General features: G+C 43.5%; 1 protein-coding gene across 1 annotated transcript in view; it reads right to left on the bottom strand.

The window, feature by feature from the left end:
• The window catches only part of ANKH (ANKH inorganic pyrophosphate transport regulator), a 168,335-nt gene that overhangs the window by 70,005 nt on the left and 76,108 nt on the right, over window positions 1-22,222 (bottom strand). The window contains exon 2 of the mRNA XM_069556067.1: window positions 3,138-3,354. Coding sequence (XP_069412168.1) covers window positions 3,138-3,354 — 217 coding nt within the window. The remainder of the gene's footprint in view (window positions 1-3,137; window positions 3,355-22,222) is intronic.

Raw genomic sequence — 22,222 nt, 5'->3', positions numbered from 1 at the left:
CTAAATGGGTGGATGTTTACTGATGACGAGAAAATTATGTTAGAAAAGGTAGCAAAGAGATCAACATCCTATCTGGAGCCTGTGGTCAAGCTTCTGGGAAACCATTGGCAAGATCTGAGGACAGTAAAGCTTGAGCGCCCAGTCACTTCAGTTGTGTCCAACTCTTTGCAACCGCATGGACAGTACGCTGCCAGGCTCCTCTGTCCATGGGATCTACCTGCCAAGAATACTGGAGTGGGCTGCCATGCTCTCCTCCAGGGGATCTTCCCCATCCAGGGATTGAACCCTCATCTCCTGTGTCTCCTGCATTGCAGGCAATTCTTTACTCCTGAGCCACCAGGGAAGCCCCAGAAAGGCTTACAGGATACTTTAAAAAAAAAAAAAAAAGGAGACAAGAAGATGAGCAAATATGCCTGAGGCAGCAGACAAGGCAAGAGAAGAATTAAACACTTAGAAAATTGAAATAAGACCAATATACTACAGGTGGAAAAATCATTAAATTTTGAGTTGTAAATGTTTGAAAGAAATTGATATGTGCTTCTGTAGTGACTGTGGAAAGCATTTGTTTTGGGGGGGGGATGCTATATAGTAATTGTAAAAATATCAACAGTGATAAAAACAATTGTTAAATATCTGGAGGTAGAACCATTTTGGTTCAAATTTAAGATTTTAGGATTCCGTCTTAAAGTTGAAAAACTTGGATTTAAATTAGAAAATGACTTCAATTTTTATTTCAGTGACCAAATTGTTCCTCCCAACAGTGTCAATAACACAGAAAACTCAAGTTTTCCTTAATTACAGACAGCTAGTAATTAGCTGTGAGTCCCAAAGTCTCATTCCCTCATAAAACAGGAAATGTTGGGTTTATTTGGAAGGACTTTTATAAAAAGGAACTAATTTGTCTTCCTTTTTTAGGCAAAAACTTATTTAGACCAGCTCATTTCATGTATGTCATTTTACACATGGTGGTGGTGGTAGCTTAGTCATTAAACCGTGTCCGACTCTTGCAACCCCGTGGACTAGAGCCCACCAGGCTCCTCTGCCCATGGGACTTCCCAGGCAAGAATACTGCGGTGGGTTGCCATTTCTTCTCCACGGGATCCTCCTGACCCAGGGCTGGAACCCGGGCCTCCTGCACTGCAGGCAGATTCTTTACTGACTGAGCTACTGTGCCATCTATGAAAATGGCCCAGATGAATTCTTGTTGCTGAAGTTTCCTTTAAAGCTCAGTAGAGAGCTCAGTATTCAGGGTGTAAGTTGAGGGCAAGAAAGGCATCTCCTCTCCACCCCATGCCCTGAAGCTCTCAGTCCAAATGAAAACGATCAACAGCAACACTTGGTCTGGATATTTGGCCTATGGGAAGCATCTTCTGGTCCTTATTGTTCTTAGCACAAAATCCTATGCTCTATTAAGAAGGAAACCCACAAAGAGCTGGCTCTGTTTACTTCCAGATTCACAACTGCATGAGTAAACTTGAGTTGACACCTGAGTACATGGGAAATGGTGTGGGTTAGTCTCCTGGCTCTTCATTCACCGCAGACATTCACGGTTCTCAGGCAACCAGGGCCAGGCTGAAGTCACACAACGGGTTTGTGAAGGGTTGTTCACGGGCTTCATGTAACTGGGTTCAGTAGGTGGGTCATTCAACTTTTATGCCAGGTAAGCTGAGCTGTTCTGAAGTCTATAGGCTCTGAAATCTTGCCCTTAAGGGTTTTTATCACTACCCTGAAGGCAGCAGAAGTAGAGCTCTGACTCTAAAGGAAGGGGCTTTCCAACCACTGGTCAATCACTCTGTGTGACCTAATTTTCTTGTCTGATGCAAAGAATGTTATGCCCAGAGTGTTGAGTCTCATCTAAAATAGAAGCATGAGGTCCTAAAATGAGACAATTTTAAAAAAGAAGACAATCGCATTTGTTTTCACTGCTGATAAGCATTAATCCTAAATAATGCTCATTCTGTTTTCATTCTTAAGATTAAGTGAGACTGATAAAGTAGATAAGCACCAAAGTCCTACTGTATAGCACAGGGAACTCTAGTGTAATATCTTGTAATAAACTATAACAGAAAATAATCTGAAAAAGTTATATATATAGCTGAATCAGTGTGCTGTACACCTGAAACTAACACAATATTGTAAATTGACTACACTTTAATTTGAAAAAACAGGGTAAGTAACGTCTGTCTAACAAAAGCACCTGACTTTTTTAATCCTTGTGTGTGTGTGTGTGTGTGTGTGTGTGTGTTGTGTTTAGTTGCTCAGTCATGTCTGACTCTTTGACCTCAAGGACTGTAGCCTGCAAGGCTCCTCTGTCCATGGGATTCTCCAGGCAAGAATATGGAGTGGGTAGCCATTCCCTTCTCCAGGAGATCTTCCCTAACCAGGGATCGAACCCATGTCTTCTCCATTGAGATGGATTCTTTATAATTTGAGCTAGCAGGGAAGCCTTACCAAAAGTGAGTGAAGTCGCTCAGTCGTGTCCAACTCTTTGTGACCCCGTGGACTGTAGTCTACCAGGCTCCTCCGTCCATGGGATTTTCCAGGCAAGAATACTGGAGTGGGTTCCCATTTCCTTCTCCAGATTTTCCTGACCCAGGAATTGAACCTGGGTCTCTGGCACTGTAGACAGACGCTTTACCGTCTGAGCCACCAGGGAAGTCCTGAGTCTGATCACATATTAATGAAATTCCTCCCTCTCTGACACAGGGTTTGGAAACCAGAGACATACAGTTTCCTAGAGAAAGGACATCTCTTTTTTTTTGTCCTAGAAGTACCAACTCCACTCCTCCCAGCCTTTAAAATTCTTATGATACTTAATAATTACAGAAGAAATCACTTACTACAATAAATACACGTAAATAGATTAAGTGAAGTCGCTCAGTCGTGTCCGACTCTTTGCGACCCGATGGACTGTAACCTATCAGGCTCCTCCGTCCATGGGATTTTCCAGGCAAGAATGCTGGAGTGGATTGCCATTTCCTTCTCCAGGGGATCTTCCCAACCCAGGAATCGAACCCGTGTCTCCCGCATTGTAGGTGGACGCTTTACCATCTGAGCCACCAGAGAAGCCCCAAATAGATTAAGAGGAACAGGGAACTGGCAAAGCTGGATTCTTAAGGGATGACCGACAGTCTTACCTATGAGGGTGTGGAAGACGGCAGCAATGGCGCCGGCCACCACCATGCACAGGACAGCTTTGGTCCTGTCCCGCTTGCTGTTCACAAACACCAGGCCCACGTTCTTGAAGTCACTCATGGGCCCTGTGAAGAACTTCATTAAGGAGTACGCCAGCCCGTAGCTGGCCAGCATCTCCACTGCATCTTCCTTGACAGCAGCGATCCCCCGGTTCAAGGCCTGTGGAGGGAAGAGTCCCACAAACAGCATTAGAAACTTCGTCTCCTCTCCCACAATAAAAGGCAGCAGGTTGTGTTTCCATAGGAACGCTAAGCAGCTTATAGGGTAAGTCTCACTGTAATTTGATAGAGGTTATTTATTTTCATTTTCATCCATATTAGCTTCAGTTTGAAATATCTTCTTGTGGGGGAGATAGCTGCCCGCTATCACCTATGAAATTCCTATGAAAGGAATAGAAAAAACCCAATAAGTGTTCTAGGTTAATATCAGAAAATAATTCTAAGATGTTCTGGTTAAAAGGTAAACATGTTAAATTTTATTTGCAGGCTGAATCTACACAATAGCAACAGGCATTTTGGAAATGGGTCAACCACTTTATATGGAGTGGGTGATGGGTCCTTTTTCCCCTGTGTGTGTATGTGTGAAATATTGTACTTATTTATGTATCCTTCATAGCATAATGTAAGCTCTATGTCATGAAAATGGGTATTGATGGAATTTTTATACCATCTGTGGATGCTATTCACCTGATTCTTACTGTACTTTAATTTGAAATACATTCCTGATTTTTGTGCAGACAAATAGGAAAAGAAAAATCTTTAAACTAAATACACTGTTTTTGAATAATTCTTGCTGGAGATGTGGCCATAGAATATTGTGTTTTAACATCCCCTATGAGGGACCACCCCTCTGAGTTTCTAACTTTTCCACCTACTAGATGAATAAATTAGGGCCTCCCAGGTGGCACTAGTGGTAAAGAATCCACTTGCCAATGTAGGAGACACAGAGCCTCGGGTTTGATCCCTGAGCCTGGAAGATCCTCTGGGGGAGAGAATGGCTACCCACTTCAGTATTCTTGCCTGGGGAATTCCATGGACAGAGGAGCTAGATGGGCTATAGTCCATAGGGTTGCAAAGAGTGGGATAAGACTGCGAGACTGAGCACACAGACGAATAAATTAGATCAGAGCTTGTGGGAATGGATGTCTAAGTAGAAGAACTTTGTTTTTAAAATGTCACCAGATGGCTGCTATCAAAAAGTCTATAAACAATAAATGCTGGAGAGGGTGTGGAGAAAAGGGAACCCTCTTACACTGTTGGTGGGAATGCAAACTAGTACAGCCACTATGGAGAACAGTGTGGAGATTCCTTAAAAAACTGGAAATAGAACTGCCATACGACTTAGCAATCCCACTGCTGGGCATACACATAAAGGAAACCAGAACTGAAAGAGACACGTGTACCCCAATGTTCATTGCAACACTGTTTACAATAGCCAGGACATGGAAGCAACCTAGATATCCACTGGTAAACGAATGGATAAGAAAGCTGTGGTACATATACACAATGGAATATTACTCAGTCATTAAAAAGAATGCATTTAAATCAGTTCTAATGAGGTGGGTGAAACTGGAGCCTATTATATACAATGAAGTAAATCAGAAAGAAAAATACCCATATAGTATACTAAGGTATATATATGTAATTTAGAAAGATGGTAATGATGACTCTGTATGAGAGACAGCAAAGGAGACACAGATGTAAGAACAGTCTGTTGGACTCTGTGGGAGAAGGTGAGGGTGGGATGATTTGAGAGAATAGCACTGAAACATGTATAATATCATATATGAAACAGATCGCCACTCCAGGTCTGATGCATGAGACAGGGTGCTCAGGGCTGGTGCACTGGGATGACCCTGAGGGATGGCGATGGGGGGGGGGTGTTCAGGATGGGGGACACATGTACACCTGTGGCTGATTCATGTCAATGTATGGCAAAAACCACTACAATATTGTAAAGCAATTAGCCTCCTATTAAAATAAATAAATAAATAATTTTTTCTGACTACAAAAATAAATAAATAAATAAAAATGTCACCAGAATATCACCCTCTGTCTTTAGGAACAGGCAACTGCCTGGGCAGATCAGCTTTCTGTATATACTTCTCATTTTTTTAAATTTAGTTTTTATTGCAGTATAGGTCATTTATAATGCTGGGTTAGATTCTGGTGTGTAATTAAGTGATTCAGTTAAACATATTCTTTTCCAGATTCTTTCCAATTATTGTTTATTACAAGATACTGAATATAGTTCCCTGTGCTGTACAGTTAATCCTTGTTGGTTATCTATTTTATATATAGCAGTGTGTATCTGTTAATCCCGAACTCCTAATTTATCCCTCTCCCACCCTCTTTCCTCTTTGGGAACCATGTTTGTTTTCTGTCTGTGAGTTTGTTTCTGTTTCATAAATAAGTTCATTTGTATAATTTTTTTAGATTCCACATAGAAGCGATATCATATGTTTTTATCTTTTTCTCTCATAGTTGCTCATAGTTTCTCATAGTTACTATGATAATCTCTAGCTCTATCCATGCGGCTGCAAAGGGCATTATTTCATTCTTCTTTATGACTAATATTCCATTGCATATACACTTTTAAAATAGACTTAATTTCTTGGATTAGTTTTAGGCTCACAGTAAAGTGGAGCAGAAAGTATGGAGAGCTGCTACATTCCCTCTTCCCCGAGCACACACAGCATCCCCATTGAAAACTACACTGACTACAATCCATGAACCTACACTGACATGTCATTATCACTCAGAGTCTACTGCTGATACTGGAGTTCACGCTGTCCATTCCAGGGATTCTGACAAGTGTCCCTGACGTTTACCTACCATTATAGTTGAACAATCTATGCAAAGCACTGTTAGCCAAAAATGTATTTATTGTAGAAAATACCAATGTGTAAGGTTATTTTAGAAAAATCTATAATAAAAGTATATGATACTTGTAGAAATTCAGTGTCATTCTTCTGACAAGTGGTGTTATATCAGGTGCCATATGCTATGTACTCAGTCATGTCTGACTCTTTGTGACCCCATGGACCATAGCCCACCAGGCTATGGATTTCCCAGGCAAGAATACTAGAGTGGGTTGACATTCCTCCTCCAGAGGATCTTCCCAACCTAGGGATCAAACCCGCATCTCCTGTGTCTCCTGCATTGCAGACAGATTCCTTACCCGCCGAGTCAATAACATTTGTGTGATTATATAAGGTAGTTTTTGATAACTGCTTCCAATTATATCTTTCATTCTCTTTTCCTTTTTTTCCAGTAATAACTTAAAATTTTCCATCAGAACCTTCATACCTGACATGATGTCCTCCTTAGGAACAAATTTCCTTTACCAAAGCTGATCTAATATCTTATCAGCCTGAAGCAAACTAAAAACCAACAAGCTCATTGACAATAAATCCTGTGTTCAAAAGGTGTATGGTGTCAGAGGACTCCTGCTATGTGTCAAGATCCATCACTCAATAATATTCCCAGATTAATTTCCTTTCGGACCTCTGCAGGAGATGTGGCTGATTTCCCACCCAGAGGCCCCTTATTGGCTAGCACATCCATCCCCAGGTCCTGGGACTTGGCCACTCAAGGCTCACAGCTGCCTCCTTCTCAGGAAACACTGCTCCCAGCCACTTTGGGTTGGTTAGGCCACTTCTGACCGCCCCCAGGCAGCACCCAGACAGTGAAGGGCGAACACAGGGATATACAAGATCACCTCCCCTGCCTCCCTGTGGGATCAACGCTGGTACAATTCATGCTCCAGAACTCCCTGTGGGAGCAGGTGGGAGGTAGTCTCCAGTGGAGACCACATCCTTTTTAAATTTTCCCCACCACCCACTGCTTCCTGCTCCCCTTCTCGTGAGAGCACTCACTCAATAAAAAAGTCACATGAAAATTTCCCAAGGCAGGCTGTTTCCAGGGACCCCAGCTCAATACAGCTTCTAATTACATTTCTCTCAGTCATAGAGAACAGTGTATGGTTTGTTCTTTTTCCTTCTCATCCTTCTCCACTCTGACTGTAAACTGCTTGCTTTTCATTGCTAAAATTGTGTTCAAATTTAAATATACAGTATATATAATTTAGGGCTTCCCAGGTGGCACTAGCGGTAAGGAACCCATCTGCCAATGCAGGAGATTTAAGAGATGTAGGTTTGATCCCTGGGTTGGGAAGATCCCCTGGAGTAGGAAATGGCAACCCACTCCAGAATTCTTGCCTGGAGAATCCCATGGACAGAGGAGCCTGGCAGATTACAGTCCATGGGGTCGAAAAGAATCCAAAATGACTGAAGTGACTTAGCATGCACTTAAATATATAATTAATGATATAATTAATATATAATGATATATTACATATTAGCACAAGTTTTAAAATAACATAGGATTCGTCTTTTTAGGTGTCTTGCTGGCAAAACTTTATTCTTTGCTAAAAAGGAATCAGTCTGGCTGGGGCATCCACAGTAATGCTATTTCCACCAACTGTTCCTTGACAGGGTCCTAAACCCAGTGCTGAGGCAGGAAAGAAAATCAAATTACATAAGGAATGACAGCTCTGTCAGCAAGACTGGGTGTGAACACTCCGCTAAGCTCAACAATTATGGTAATTTGAGGAAAAAGCACAGGGTTTAGAGCCATGCTGACTTGATTGGATCTGCTTCTATCACAGTTCTTATTCTCGCTGAAATAACAGATCTTAGATCGTCTATAAGTAGCATACAGGGCACCACGCACAACTGGCCTAGAAAAGGCACTTGAAAGCAAGGATTTATGCCCATATTGTTTACCACCAAACACTTACCACCTTGCTACACTGTGTGTGAGTGTATACTCAGCCTCTCAATCGTGTCTGACTCTTTGTGACCCTATGGACTCTAGCCCATCAGGCTCCTCCACCTGTGGGATTTTCCAGGCAAGAATACTGGATCGGGTTGCCATTTCCTACTCCAGGGGATCTTCCCCAACCAGGGATCAAATCTGCGTCTCTTGAGTCCCTTGTCTCCTGCTTTGGTAGGCAGATTCTTTACCACTGTGCCACCTGCGAAGGCCCCCTTGCTACATTATAAACACTCAAGAATTTGTTTGATGAATGAATGAATTAGGTATTTTCTACTAGGAATTTCAATGTTGATACTAATTTGTGTACACTTGGGAAAAAAAATCACATTTTGATTGTAAGATGAAGATGTTATTGTCTGTAAGAGCTAATATTTTAATATTTTTATTGGCCATACTAAATGTATGCTGTGATGAGAAAACAAATCCTGACTTTAAGAAGCATTAAGACACAAGGCAAAAAGAGCTTTAGAATTGAGGAGATTTGCTAGGCTGATATTATGAGCCTTTTTATTATTGCCATTTGTAGCACTTTCCTCAGTTTGTTCACTTCCTAATTTCATGATTTTCTTTTGATACCAGAAATATGAAGTTATTATGCAGTCAATCCTTCATTTCATGGAGTTTCTCTCCATACTTCTGAACTTTGTCATTCTTACTTATCCTTAGCTAAGGCAATTTTGTTTAGCTTATAGTTTCATGTGCACATTTAACTTTCTACTCCTCCTGGAACTTACACTGTGAGGTATGGCTTGAAATTAATTTTCTTATAATAATTTGCTTCTTCAAAATTAGTTTGAATAAAGCACCTATTGCCTATATATTTGTGATGTTTTCTGATCAGCCATTAGTTCTCAGGCACCCTTCTGTCACCTGCGGTTTGCTTTATCTGTCGTTTCAACTTGCTTACTCTGTTTTCCTTCATAGAATGTTCATTCAGTTCAGTTCAGTCGCTCAGTCGTGTCTGACTCTTTGTGACCCCATGAACCGCAGCACGCCAGGCCTCCCTGTCCATCATCAACTCCCGGAGTCCACCCAAACCCGTGTCCATCGAGTCGGTGATGCCAACCCACCATCTCATCCTCTGTTGTCCCCTTGTCCTCCTGCCCCCAATCTTTCCCAACATCAGGGTCTTTTCAAATGAGTCAGCTCTTCGCTTCAGGTGCCCAGACGTTATATTGTCTATTTACTTGTCGTTTGTCTTCCTGTCTACCTTCTCCATTGGATGTAAGCTCCAGGAGTCACAGAGAACTTTGGTTCACACCACATACCAGTCCTAAATGTAACAGGGGATCACATGATAGGTGAGTGATGAGGGTTTGAAGGCATGAAGTGAAATATACACAAATTGTATAAATATTTCCCATGACGGACGCTATAGAAATGCAATTACTAAGCTGGAGATTCCTGGGAGGAGCCTATTCAGATGAACCAGACAAGGAAACTCCTTCAAAGAGGTGACATTTGAGCTGAGAGTTGAAGAACAAGAATGAACCCACTGTAGGAAGAGCTGGAGGAAGACCCGGACCTGCAGGAGGGCATCCAATAAGAGTAGAGGGGATATAAGGTGAATTCTGAAGAGTAGGTAGTGCTAAGGTCATCGCAGGTCATAGTAAAGAACATGGGGCTTTGATCTAAGAGCAGTGGGAAGCCGTCAAAGGGTCTGAGCCCAGGTGGGAATGTCCATCCTCCTGGCTGCAGGTACAGATGTGGCCTGGAGAGGGTCAGACAGAGCAGGAAGTCAAGAGTTCACTGGTGAACTCTGGGTCACATGGTGATCCAGAGAAGAGAAGGCGATGGCTTGGAAGAGGGTGTATGGGGAGACGGAGAGAAGTCAATTGACTAGAGAGCCTTTTGTTTATTTTTTAAAATTTAATTTTTATTAAATTATAGTTGCCTTACAATGTTGTGTTAGTTTCTGTTGTACAGCAAAGCGAATCAGTTATACGTACACATATCCCCTCTTTTTTTGGATTTCCTTCCCATTTAGGCCACACAAAGCATTGAGTAGAGTTCCCTGTACTATGACCGTAGGTTCTCTTTAGTTATCAATAGTGAGTATATGTATCGATAGTGTATCTATGTCAATCCCAATCTCCCAATTCATCCCCCTACTGTCCTGACTTGAGAGCTTTTGGGAGGTAAAATAAATGAAACTAATGATGGACTACATGGTGGGTGTGAGGAAAAGGGAGAACTGTTTAGTTTTTTTGGCTTGAGTCACTGGTTAAATGGTGTTACTACTTACTGAGTGAGGGCACTTTGGGAGGGAAGATTGGGAAGGAAAACACAAGGTTTCCATTGGGGAGTCCCCTATTGGGTGTGAGACACCGGTAGGATTCCACACACAGAAATCAGGGAAGACAGTTGGCTATGTGAGCCTGGAGTACAGGGGGACGTCTGGGCTGTGGACATTTGGAGACCGTCAGCATATAGATAGTATTTAAAGGCAGGAAACTAAATAAGATCATCTGGCCTGGGTACAGACGGAAAGGAGTCTAAGATTCAACCTTGTATCTTTCTAGAAATACATGTAAACAAATCTTCCCTGTTACCTTGGGGTTGTAATGATGCTGTGGTTCAGCATCCATCAGTTAGCTAGCAGCGTCCTGGCCAGGTCACTAGTGAACACGGCTGCATCTCTAGCCAAGACCAGGAAGAACCGTGGCTGAGGCGGGGAAAGAGCAAGCACTGTGGTCTTGAAATTCAGCTAAGGAGGTGTCTGAGATGTCTTTGGAAAGAATTAGACCTGGAGTCACAATTTTGTCCCTAGAGCGTGTTAAGTACAGCAGTTCACCTGCTGTTCAAATCAGGTGTCTAAGGACTCACACGTTTTCCAGAGTAAGACACTTTAGGGCCGCATCTACCAGGACTCCAACCACTATAAATACAAACTGCCCTTCAACCCAGCATGGTTCTGGGCCCAGAAGGCTGGCACATGGCCCTCATCACACTTCAGATCAGCATTCTTTGTGCTGCGGGTCCTCGGCAGTGTGCAATGTCTGACTTCAAAACTTATCTGGCTCCAGAAGGCTTTCCTTGGGACCTACCTGCCTTCTTATCTCCCAGTATCTGCCAGGTTCATAGTGTTCTAGGGTTTAAATTTTTTCCTCCCAAAAGTTAGCAAAATGACAGGATATTAAAAAGTGGGGGGAAAAAAACCCCAGAAAAACTTAAGAAAATCCACAACCTCCAGGGAAATGGCTAACAAATCCCATGTGATCTCTCTGGTATGAACTGTCTTAGATTGTTAAACCCTAAAAGAGATCCTGACATTTTAAACTTGGGCTCTAGAGACCAGAAACATCTTGACACTGCAGACTGAATGTCTTCAAACTAAGAGTCACCGCCTCACCCCAACCCTGCCCATTATTTCACACCACTGTGAACAGTAGGCATTCCTCGCTAGCTGGGTGCTGTGTAGAGCTGTTCCCCCTACCCCCACCCCGGGAACAGGTCTAAGAGCTGACACCTTGTCCCTAAGAGTAGGCCTGGAGGCCACCACAGCTGATCTCCTGTCCGGGAGATCTGAGGCTCTTCCTGTCGTTCCCCTTCTGTCTATTCTGAACTCCACTAAACTTGTCGGTCTCTCATCTCGCCCATCTCCTCCCTTGGCTCCTTCTTTCTGTCCTGCCTTATTCTACCCTCCTTGTCATGGTTATCACTTTAACTACACCACTGTCAATAACTACAATTCACTGTCTGCAAATCTCTAACCTTGGAGTCATCTAATTATTTACCCATTCCACTCTCATCTAGAAGGGCTCTGAGAGTGGCTGGAATAAAACATGTGACAAACAGGCTGCTGCCAGGCTCACTGGCCTCCATCCTCAATCGGGCTGTTCACTGCTCAGTTATCCTTCCATCCTTCCCATCCCTGCTCTCCGAATTTCTCAGCTGCCTTGTTCCCTCTTCCTTGGCAGATAACCTCACTTTTACTTCATCTGCAATAGGGAATCCATCAGGTTGGAACTAAATTTCTCGTTGCTTCTCTCCGTAAAACAATGCTCAACAAAACACATGTGTACCAAACCCTTCACCTCTTCTTGGTGTTACAATGGAAGGGCCTGTCTGACCAGGGCTAGCTTCCTGGGTTTTCACATTTCTTTCTCTTTTTTTCACATTGCCTTTATTAAAGAAAAAAAAAAAAACTTTATTGGAGTATAGTGGCTTTACAATGTTATGCTATTTTCTGCTGTACAGCAAAGCGAATCAGATATATATATATATATATATATATTTCTTTTTTGGATTTCCTTCCCATTTAGGCCACCAACAGAGCATTGAGTAGAGTTTCCTGTTTGTAGAACAGCTTCTCATTAGTTAACTATTTTATACATAGTACTATATATATATATGTTAATCCCAATCTCCCAATTCATCCCATCCTCCTCATTCCCCCTAGGTGTCCTTACCACCGTTCTCTACACCCGTCTCTCTATTTCTGCCTTGTAAATAAGATAGTCAACACAAATTTCTCTAGATTCCACATATATCCATTAATGTATGATACGTGTTTCTCTTTCTGACTGACTTCACTTTGTATGACAGAATCTAGGTCCATCCACATCTCCGTAAATGTAGGTCTCTCTCTGCATTTCTGTCTCTCGGACCTGGGCAGGAACCACTATCTTCCCCTCCAGCTCATCTGATCTTTGCTACTTGTCTGGCTCTTTCCTTGGAGAAGGGAATGACTACCTACTCCAGTATTCTTGCCTGGACAATCCCATGGACAGAGGAGCCTGGCAGGCTACAGTCCACCCGGTCGCAGTCAGATATGACTGAACGACTAACACTTTTCACCTTTCCACTGGCCCTCTCCAGTCCTTAGTCACACATACTTAAGTGATTTCCCTCTGAAAAATAAAGCGTCTCTTGACTCCTCTCTTTCTCTCAGTCCCACCTTCTTTCTCACCTTCCTTTCACAGAAGACTTCTATGACGTGCTACCTGTGCTTCTTATTTCCACTTTTGTTTTTCAAACAATGTATTCCTCAGCCTGTTAGAACAGCTGCCTCAGAGGTGCCGGAACCCAGACCTACAGCTCTAACAGGCTTTGGGCACACCACAGGAGTCAGCACAGAACGCTGCGGCGAGTGCAGCCACTGGGTTCCGGTTCCGGCTCCCCCTCCCCGACAGAAGCTTTTCCCGCTGAACTAAATGCGCACTTCTGGTCCTCGGCTCTGATCTCTCAGCAGATCCGCCCTCTGGGCCACCCCTTCTTTCTCAAACACTTTTTCCTCCCTGGCTTCGGTGACAAAAGATTCTAGGTTCTCCCCCTAGCTCTTCTGCTCCAGTTCTTTCTCTTGGATGCCTCTTCTTTGTCTCTTAAATACTGGTGTTCCCAGGGTTCCGCTCGCCTCCTGGTGCTCTCTACTCTGACTCAGCAATCTCTGCCGCCCACCCCTACCCTTCGCCACAACTTCAATCACTCCCTGTCCGCTCAAGAGTCTCCGGGCCATCTCTCCAGATTTCCCAGGCGTCTCTTATGTTTCAGATCCACTCATCTCCATCTGAACGCCCCTTGGTTCCTCACACTCTACGTTTCGAAAACTTCACCATCTACTAGGCTACCTGGGTTCCCACAGTCTTGGCCTTCCTCTTGGGTACCCTTCGAATGAATGCATCCAAGGTTTAAGCTCAGAAGCCTGAGAATCTCCATGGATGCCTTTCAGCCCTCACACCCACTGATTGCTTGGTTCTATCCATACTTCTCCCTTAGTCACTCTTGAATCTGTCTAGTTCTCTCCAGCCCCACCACTGTGCCTTGGGCAAAGTCACCGGTGGTCTTCTCGTCTCCAAGCTCTTCTTCCCTCCACATGATGGTCAGATTACACAATCCAAATTCCTACAAGGGCATCGAGGTGCTTCAAGGCTGCATCCTGTTCACAGACCATGGGCTCCATAAAGGTTGTCCTCAGGGTCTGGGACAGTATCTGGCTCATGCATACATGACATCTATAAAATCTATAAATAATAATCTATAATAATATAAATTATATATAATGTATATAAATATAAATAAATATTTGTGCACCGAGTGACCTCTCATAAAGGCCACTCGTGACCTGACCTTGCTTGTCTGCCTGACCTCAGCTCTCTATGCTTGCCTGGCCTTGTGTTTTATGAGTGTGTGCTCAGTTGCTTCAGTCATGCCCGACTTTTTGAGACCCCCTGGAGAGTAGTCCGCCAGGCGCCTCTGTCCATGGGGTTCTCCCAACAAGAAGACTGGACTGAGTTGCCATTTCCTCCTCCAGGGGAATCTTCCTGACTCAGGGATGGAAGTTGGTTCTTCAGCGTTGCAGGTGGATTCTTTACTGCTGAGCCACTGAGGAAGTACACTTGAACTATTAGTGGTTTTCTGAATATGCCATGTTCTATTTCAGCTAAAGTTCTTTGCTCAAGTTCTTTTCTCTACACAGCATCACCTTTACCTTTGCCCGACCTCACTTGCCCAGTAAACTCATAATCAGTTCAGGAATCACATTTTGGAAGGTGCCTCCCCCCCCCCAACCCCCACCCTGTGCTCCTTGGTACCCTAACCCAGGTCCCATTCCCATGCTCACTGCACTGCACTGTGGTTGCCTGGTTACTCAACTGCTCCTCTCACCAGACTACTACTGCTTACCAGCCTTCCTATGTCTACCTAGTACAATGCATGCCACATAGCCAAAATTCAGTATGTGAACCAAGAAAATGTGTTAACTAACATCCAGCGGATGTATCTTGTCCTTCATAAAATCCTCCAACAGCAGGTTTGGTTTTTCCGGGTAAATAAACCTATTTTTGGTAGAACTGATGTATTTGGAATATGCAAAAAGATGGCAGTGGCACTGTGCACCTTCCTGTAGCTCTGATATTTTCTCAGGAGATAGACAAGCATTGCCCCTGCTATTTCTACCCTGTCACAGGGGCACCCAGTAAGTACTGGATAAGGTGACTCCTTAACTGTAGACACATGGACATAAATAGGATTTAACACTGGGCCGCATGATTAGACTCAAGTGTACAGCTTAAGCAAAGATTTTTTCCAGCTCCTTTTCCCCCTATGTCCTTTGGATGTCAAGCTGTCCCCCTGTGAAGTCAAATCCTATAACAGAAGTCAGCTGCCATGAAAAGAAAATCAGAAGTTTAGATTCAAAGGAGAACCTTCTCGGAGAAGCTGAGAAAACCCCGCGAAGAGCTAAGTGTGCCCTGACAGGTAAGCAGGGTGATAATCTCCAAATTCAGAAAGATGGGTGCTTGTAAGGGTAAGCAGGCTTGGGGAGAGAGGGACACCCAGTTTAGCAGTGCCAAGGACAGTTGGATGCCAATCTTGTAATTGACATTTATGGTCACATGCTAAGAAAATGATCATGTTGCTCATATAGAAATGGCTCTTCAAATTTTTCCACAACAAGGTGCTGAGTTGACACAAATGAATTTATCTACAAAACAGAAACAGACTCACAGATGTAGAGAACAGATTAGTGGTTGCCAAGGTGGCGGAGGGATGGACTGTGAGTTTAGGGTTGTGAACGACACTTGTGACCCCACGGACTGTAGCCTACCAGGCTCCCCCGTCCATGGAATTTTCCAGACAAGAGTATTAGAGTGGGTCCATTTCCTTCTCCATGGGATCTTCCCGACCCAGGGATTGAACCCTGGTCTCCCGCATTGCAGGCAGATGCTTTACCATCTGAGCCACCTGCGAATCCCGAGTTTAGGGTTAGCAGATGCAAACTATGACATATAAAATGGATAAACAACAAGGTCCTACTGTATAGTACAGGGAACTAGATTCAATATCCTGTGATAAATCATAATGGAAAAGAATATAAAAAAGAAAGTGTATATAGGTAAAACTGAATCACTTGGCTGTACAGCAGAAATTAACACAACATTGTAAAGCACTATACTTCAAAAAAATATATATATACCTGTCAGAAAAAGGTGTTGGGTTGGACACTGGTTTTGTTTCTTAAAATACCAGATTATTACATAAAATGCTGCAGGTCCTTTTACTTTACTTCTAGTAAGATGAATACTTTCTTTACTTGCCTCACCCTGGATTAGAAAAACCAGTGGGACAAGGGATGAGTAATGTTCTGTCTGGCTAGATTATCATTTAATCTCTTTGCTAAAAGACTACTCCTCTGTCTATAGCTTCAACCATCCCATTACATGTTCTATGACATGGACATGGAGCAAACTCAGTATTACTGTGGCAAAAGAAATATCATTAAAATTTTTTTCTCAAACTTAAGGTCCTCAGGAAATTTGCATTTGTGGGAAAGTGGAAAATTCAGAAGTACATCTGTAGCAGAGCTACCTATGGGAACAGCGTCTTCCAGTGACATGGATAATCAGCACCTTGGATTTCAGTCCTCTCAAACAGTCTGGGTTCCTGTAGTTTTCCACTCTTATTGTTCTGTTTGTCTGTATTTTAAACAGTGGTTTGGGTTAAATTAGATCATTTATCTTCCCGGTAGTTTTCCAGCCATGTTTTATTTTCTCAAGGATCTATACCCCCCTAAAGGAGACAGCCTCGCTCTGTCTATGGAGCTCTGGCCAAGAGCTCGACACCCACACATGAGGTTGTGGTTAAAGGGAGTGGTGGTTAAATGGAACCTGGTCGCTTTGGTCATCAGAGTCATTGCTCCGGGCAGCACCACCCGTACTTAGTGCTTCCTGAAGACTGGGAGACAACACAGGGCAAGTCCAAAATATAACACTGCTTTTCTCTGTCATTTCTCACACCTGGAGAGGAGTTTCTATAAAGATCAAATTACCAAACAGGTACCAAATTTGGCAACTCAATTTTCTACTGTTGGTTTCTTCAATACTTCAGGGAAAACAAAAAGCATTTTACTTTTGATCTTTTACTCCAGAAAGATGTTAGTTCACTCAAGGATGAATTTTAGGGTCACAGGACCCTCCTCAAATCCTCTTGATCTTTCATTTGAACATGAAGCTCAGGGCTTCCCTGGCGGCTCAGATGGCAAAGAATCTGCCTGCAATGCAGGAGACCTGGGTTCGATTCCTGGGTCAGGGAGATACCCTGAAGAAGGGAATGGCAACCCACTCCAGTATTCTTGCCTGGAGAATTCCATGGACAGAGAAGCCTGGTGGGCTACAGTTCATGGGGTCGCGAAGAGTCAGACACGACTGAGTGACTAACACTATTTATCTACACTTAACTTTAATTCAAGAATATTACTATGAAAATTCTAGTGTACTTTAAAAAACCAACACTTTCTATGCTAGTTAAGAGTCCTTATGTATTCCTCACCTTGATCGCACATCTTTACTATTAAAATTCATTCCATATTTCCTACTAGTTTTTAATACTTATAAAGTTATATGGTCCCCAAATGATGCTAATTCTAGGGTAATATATCAAGATTATATCCATCCCACTTTAAAACCAAGTTTTAAATGCTTTTATATTCAAAGGACAAAATAACAACTAACACAACAACAACTCCTTAAACAGACTGACCCTGGGATCTGGGGATTCTTCTTACTAACCTTCTACGCTTTCTTGCTGCCTACATACCAGGTGGTGCAGCTGTAAAGAATCTGCCTGCCAGTGCGGAAGACACAGGAAATGTGGGTTCGATCCCTGGGATGGGGAAGATCCCCTAGAGAAGGAAATAGAAACCCACTCCAGTATTCTCACCTGGAAAATTCCACAGATGGAGGAGCCTGGCAGGCTACAGTTTGTGATATCACAAAGAGTCAGACACAACTGAGCACATACTTATGTATTCTGCTCACTTAATACTGTCTTCATGATTAGGAATAGATTTTTTTTTCTTGATTCCTCTAGCATCTTAAATTTGGCTGTAGACCTCTAAGCAAAGCAGCTCTGAAGCTCCATTCCTTTTCCTGACTCAACTGCAACATTCTGAAATGTCATCAATGCGCTTCTACTGACATTTACAAATGTATTTATTCTAAGAGAAGAAAAAGCAAATGCTGATTTGCCTGTGGCGCTTATGAAATCCAAAGACCACTATAGTAATGATGATGGAAATGTCTTGGAAGCTAACATTTCCTGGGTCTTGTGCTGCGATGGACACTGTTCTAAGAGCTTCACTTCTCCTGTCCACTCCGTCAGGGATGTACTCTTATTTCCCAGCTTACTGGCGAGAACACTGGTGCTTGGAGAGGCTAAACCACTTTGTCTAGGAGGCACAGAGCTGGGAGAAGAAGCCAGAACATCTTGACCTCTGGGCTTAAGATCTTAACCATCATTCTATTATCCTGAACCAACCCCGCCTTTCATTTTGAAATAGACTTCACAGTCAGGGCCAAATGCTTACTTTAAACAGAGAGGATTAGCTGAGTAGAACACAAAGAACTTTGGGATGAAGACTGATTTTTATGGAAAATTCCAAAGACATGGAAGCAAGATTATTTTTTAAACTGTGATGTGTTGCAAGCACTACAAGGGTAAAAGTGGAAGATGAAAGGAGTGATGCTGAAGTCATCGTATATCTGAGCCGTGCTAAGAAAATGAGGCTAAGAGAAATCAGGTCACTAACACTCTGGCATGAGCACCGTACAACAAAGGGTACGGACGAAACCCGGGCACACAGACCACATGGGCTGTGTCCCCGAGCTTATGTGCCAGTTCCATCACTAGAGTGGTAGAAATGCTAAGAGGCTCTCCAGCCTTCGAAAGACACCACTTGAGAACGTCTCTGATCTTCCTTTACGCTTGGGATAATGCATCATCCTAGAATCTTTAGCTTGTGCAGAATTTCTACTGGATTCTCAACTGTGGGATTCATTTATTGCTGCTCAGGGTTCAGCTATGACTCGCTGCTGGTATTTATGTAACTAGCACACACCAAGTTTTGTGAAAGATCTCTAAAGGTCTGGGGCTTTTGAACTGACTGATTTTTGGAGGTGACTGTGAGATTTAAAATTAGTCATTAAACAGGTTAGTCCTTCCAGCCCATGGATGCACACACTGGTGCACGGCTACACAGATTCACACACACACACTGAGAAAGGAATCCCAACAATTCAGGTAGGTGATATATAATGGTATACAGCCACGCTACTGTTTTCTTTGCTGTGTGTGAATAAGCTTGTCATGACCTCCCCCTGCCTCCACTGCTATTATTGGTCTAAATTATTGACCTGATTTTGAGATTATAGGTAAAGTATAATCATCTTGAGAAATCTGTATGCAGGTCAGGAAGCAACAGTTAGAACTGGACATGGAACAACAGACTGGTTTCAGATAGGAAAAGGAGTATGTCAAGGCTATATATTGCCACCCTGCTCATTTAGCTTATGTGCAGAGTACATCATAAGGAATGCTGGACTGGAAGAAACACAAGCTGGAATCAAGATTGCCGGGAGAAATATCAATAACCTCAGATATGCAGATGACACCACCCTTAAGGCAGAAAGTGAAGAGGAACTAAAAAGCCTCTTGATGAAAGTGAAAGTGGAGAGTGAAAAAGTTGGCTTAAAGCTCAACATTCAGAAAACGAAGATCATGGCATCCGGTCCCATCATTTCATGGGAAATAGATGGGGAAACAGTAGAAACAGTGTCAGACTTTATTTTGGGGGGCTCCAAAATCACTGCAGATGGTGACTGCAGCCATGAAATTAAAAGACGCTTACTCCTTGGAAGAAAAGTTATGACCAACCTAGATAGCATATTCAAAAGCAGAGACATTACTTTGCCGACTAAGGTCCGTCTAGTCAAGGCTATGGTTTTTCGTGTGGTCATGTATGGATGTGAGAGTTGGACTGTGAAGAAGGCTGAGCGCCAAAGAATTCATGCTTTTGCACTGTGGTGTTGGAGAAGACTCTTGAGAGTCCCTTGGACTGCAAGGAGATCCAACCAGTCCATTCTGAAGGAGATCAGCCCTGGGATTTCTTTGGAAGGAATGATGCTAAAGCTGAAACTCCAGTACTTTGGCCACTTCATGTGAAGAGTTGGCTCACTGGAAAAGACTCTGATGCTGGGAGGGATTGGGGGCAGGAGGAGAAGGGGACAACAGAGGATGAGATGGCTGGATGGCATCACTGACTCGATGGGCGTGAGTCTGAGTGAACCCTGGGAGTTGGTGATGGACAGGGAGGCCTGGCGTGCAGAGATTCATGGGGTCGCAAAGAGTTGGACACGACTGAGTGACTAAAATGATAATCATCTCACTGAGCAAACTGTTTAAGAACACAAAACAAGGAAGGACCAAGAGAAAGCAAACCAGGCAAGAGACAAAGGGTGTCAGTAGTTGTAGCAAGGGCTCAAGAACTACATATTCTGAATTTATGCTGTCTTTGGGTTCATATCCTGGACGAGTCCAGTGTTTGGGGGCTTCCCTGGTGGCTCAGATGGTAAAGTGTCTGCAGGCAATGCGGGAGACACAGGTTTGATCCCTGGGTCAGGAAGAGCCCCTGGAGAAGGGAATGGCAACCCACTCCAATATTCTTGCCTAGAAAAATCCCATGGATAGAAGAGCCTGGTAGGCTACAGTCCATGAGGTTGCAGAGAGTTGGACACGGCTGAGCGATTCACTTGCTCTCTTGCTTGCTTTTACAACTATAACCATGTTTTGTGATGAATATTTTACACCAGAAAAGTGATTTGATAAAGGAATAAGCTATAGAATCGTGTGGGTAAAACTGAACTGCTTTGAAAGTGTCTAAAGAGAGAATGAATTCATTTTTGTACTTGTTATTTCACGTATATAATAATGAGCCAGGAAATGCACATGCTGAGCTTCCTTCTGTAAATCCAGATTCACTATAATTCAGCTTTGGGATCTTGGGAATTCAGAGTAGACTGAAGTGCTGTCTTGCTCCAGCCCTTTTGCCAACATGAATGAAGGGATGAAAGGACCCAGTGAAAGGCGTGTGGGCCCTGTCCACTTGGCCCTCAGAACCCTGAGGATGCTGCAGCCACAGAAGTATATTTGCTGAGTGTTCAATAATTTATTCCAGAAACATGACTTATGGATCACATGAAGAATACCAACCTCTTACATAGGCAGTGTGGCAGAATCTTGAATGGACCTTCACACATTATCTTATTGGCTGTATATAACAATGCTACAGAAACGGCAAGCATGGAAAATTCCTATTTTATAGAAAAGGGGCTCAAAGGGATTATGTCACTTGCCCAAGGTTTGGCCCAAACCAGCAGCCAGGGTGATCGAGAGTATGGCACTCTATCCTCCTTCAACACTAGACTGAGGATGGCAGGTGGAGGGGTGGGGGCAGGTGGGATAAACATCCCCCTGCAATGCCCATCCAGATGGTTAAATACTAGAAGCAAATATTCCTAAAGGAAATCATTACTTTTTTCTGATGGCAGTGTAGTTTGAAAAGAATCTGAGAGCCTTAGGTAGATTAGGCTGAGTGAAGACTCCCTTGAGGTCTTTCCCTTTGAAAGGAGTCTAGGGTGGGCTCCTGGCTTCAGGTGATGCTGGCATAGATGGGAGAGTGTGGCCTTGACCTGTGGCCTGGTCAGCCTTGACCAGTCTGGCAGAGAAGTTCTGCAGGATGAGTGCCTCAGAAAGCTCCCTGCACAGAAGCTTCCAGTAAGCACCTGAGAAGGGAGTCGGTTAAAGTATTGGGTTGGCCAAAATGTTTGTTTCTGTAACATCTTATGGGCTTCCCAAGTTGTGCTAGGGGTAAAGAACCTGCTGCCCAGTGCAGGAGATGTAGAGACGTGGGTTCGATCCCCTGGAGGAAGGTATGGCAACCCACTCCAGTATTCTTGCCTGGAGAATCCCATGGGCAAGAGTTGCCTGGTGGGTTACAGTCCATGGGGCTGCAAAGAGTTGGACATGACTGAGCGACTTAGCACGCACACACACATGGAAAAACCCAAATGAACTTTTTGACCTACCCAACAGCACAGCCCCATTCAAGATCCCAGTGATTCCGAACGTGAAGACCCTGATGTCCCTGCTGACAATGGGACAGCAGCTGGGGCCCCTTGTGGCTCCAGACAGACCTACTGGGCATATCATGCGCTCCTTCCACGCCTCCAGTGAAGATACAGCACAAAAGGAAATTTCATACAGTACTGGCTGGAGTGTCAACTCTAATCCTTGGCAAAGGAAGATGTCAAAAGGTATTACCATTTAGAGCATACCGTCTCTTTAATCCAGTAATGTCCTGTTAGAATCTATCCAAACAAAATAAAGCCCAAGTACAGGATGCCTCTCAAACAAAG

This window comes from Ovis canadensis, chromosome 16, assembly GCF_042477335.2.
Source record: "Ovis canadensis isolate MfBH-ARS-UI-01 breed Bighorn chromosome 16, ARS-UI_OviCan_v2, whole genome shotgun sequence".
In the NCBI taxonomy this organism is placed as follows: domain Eukaryota; kingdom Metazoa; phylum Chordata; class Mammalia; order Artiodactyla; family Bovidae; genus Ovis; species Ovis canadensis.
The sequence above is the reverse complement of the archived record's forward strand: the minus strand, read 5'-3'. Positions and strand labels throughout refer to the sequence as shown.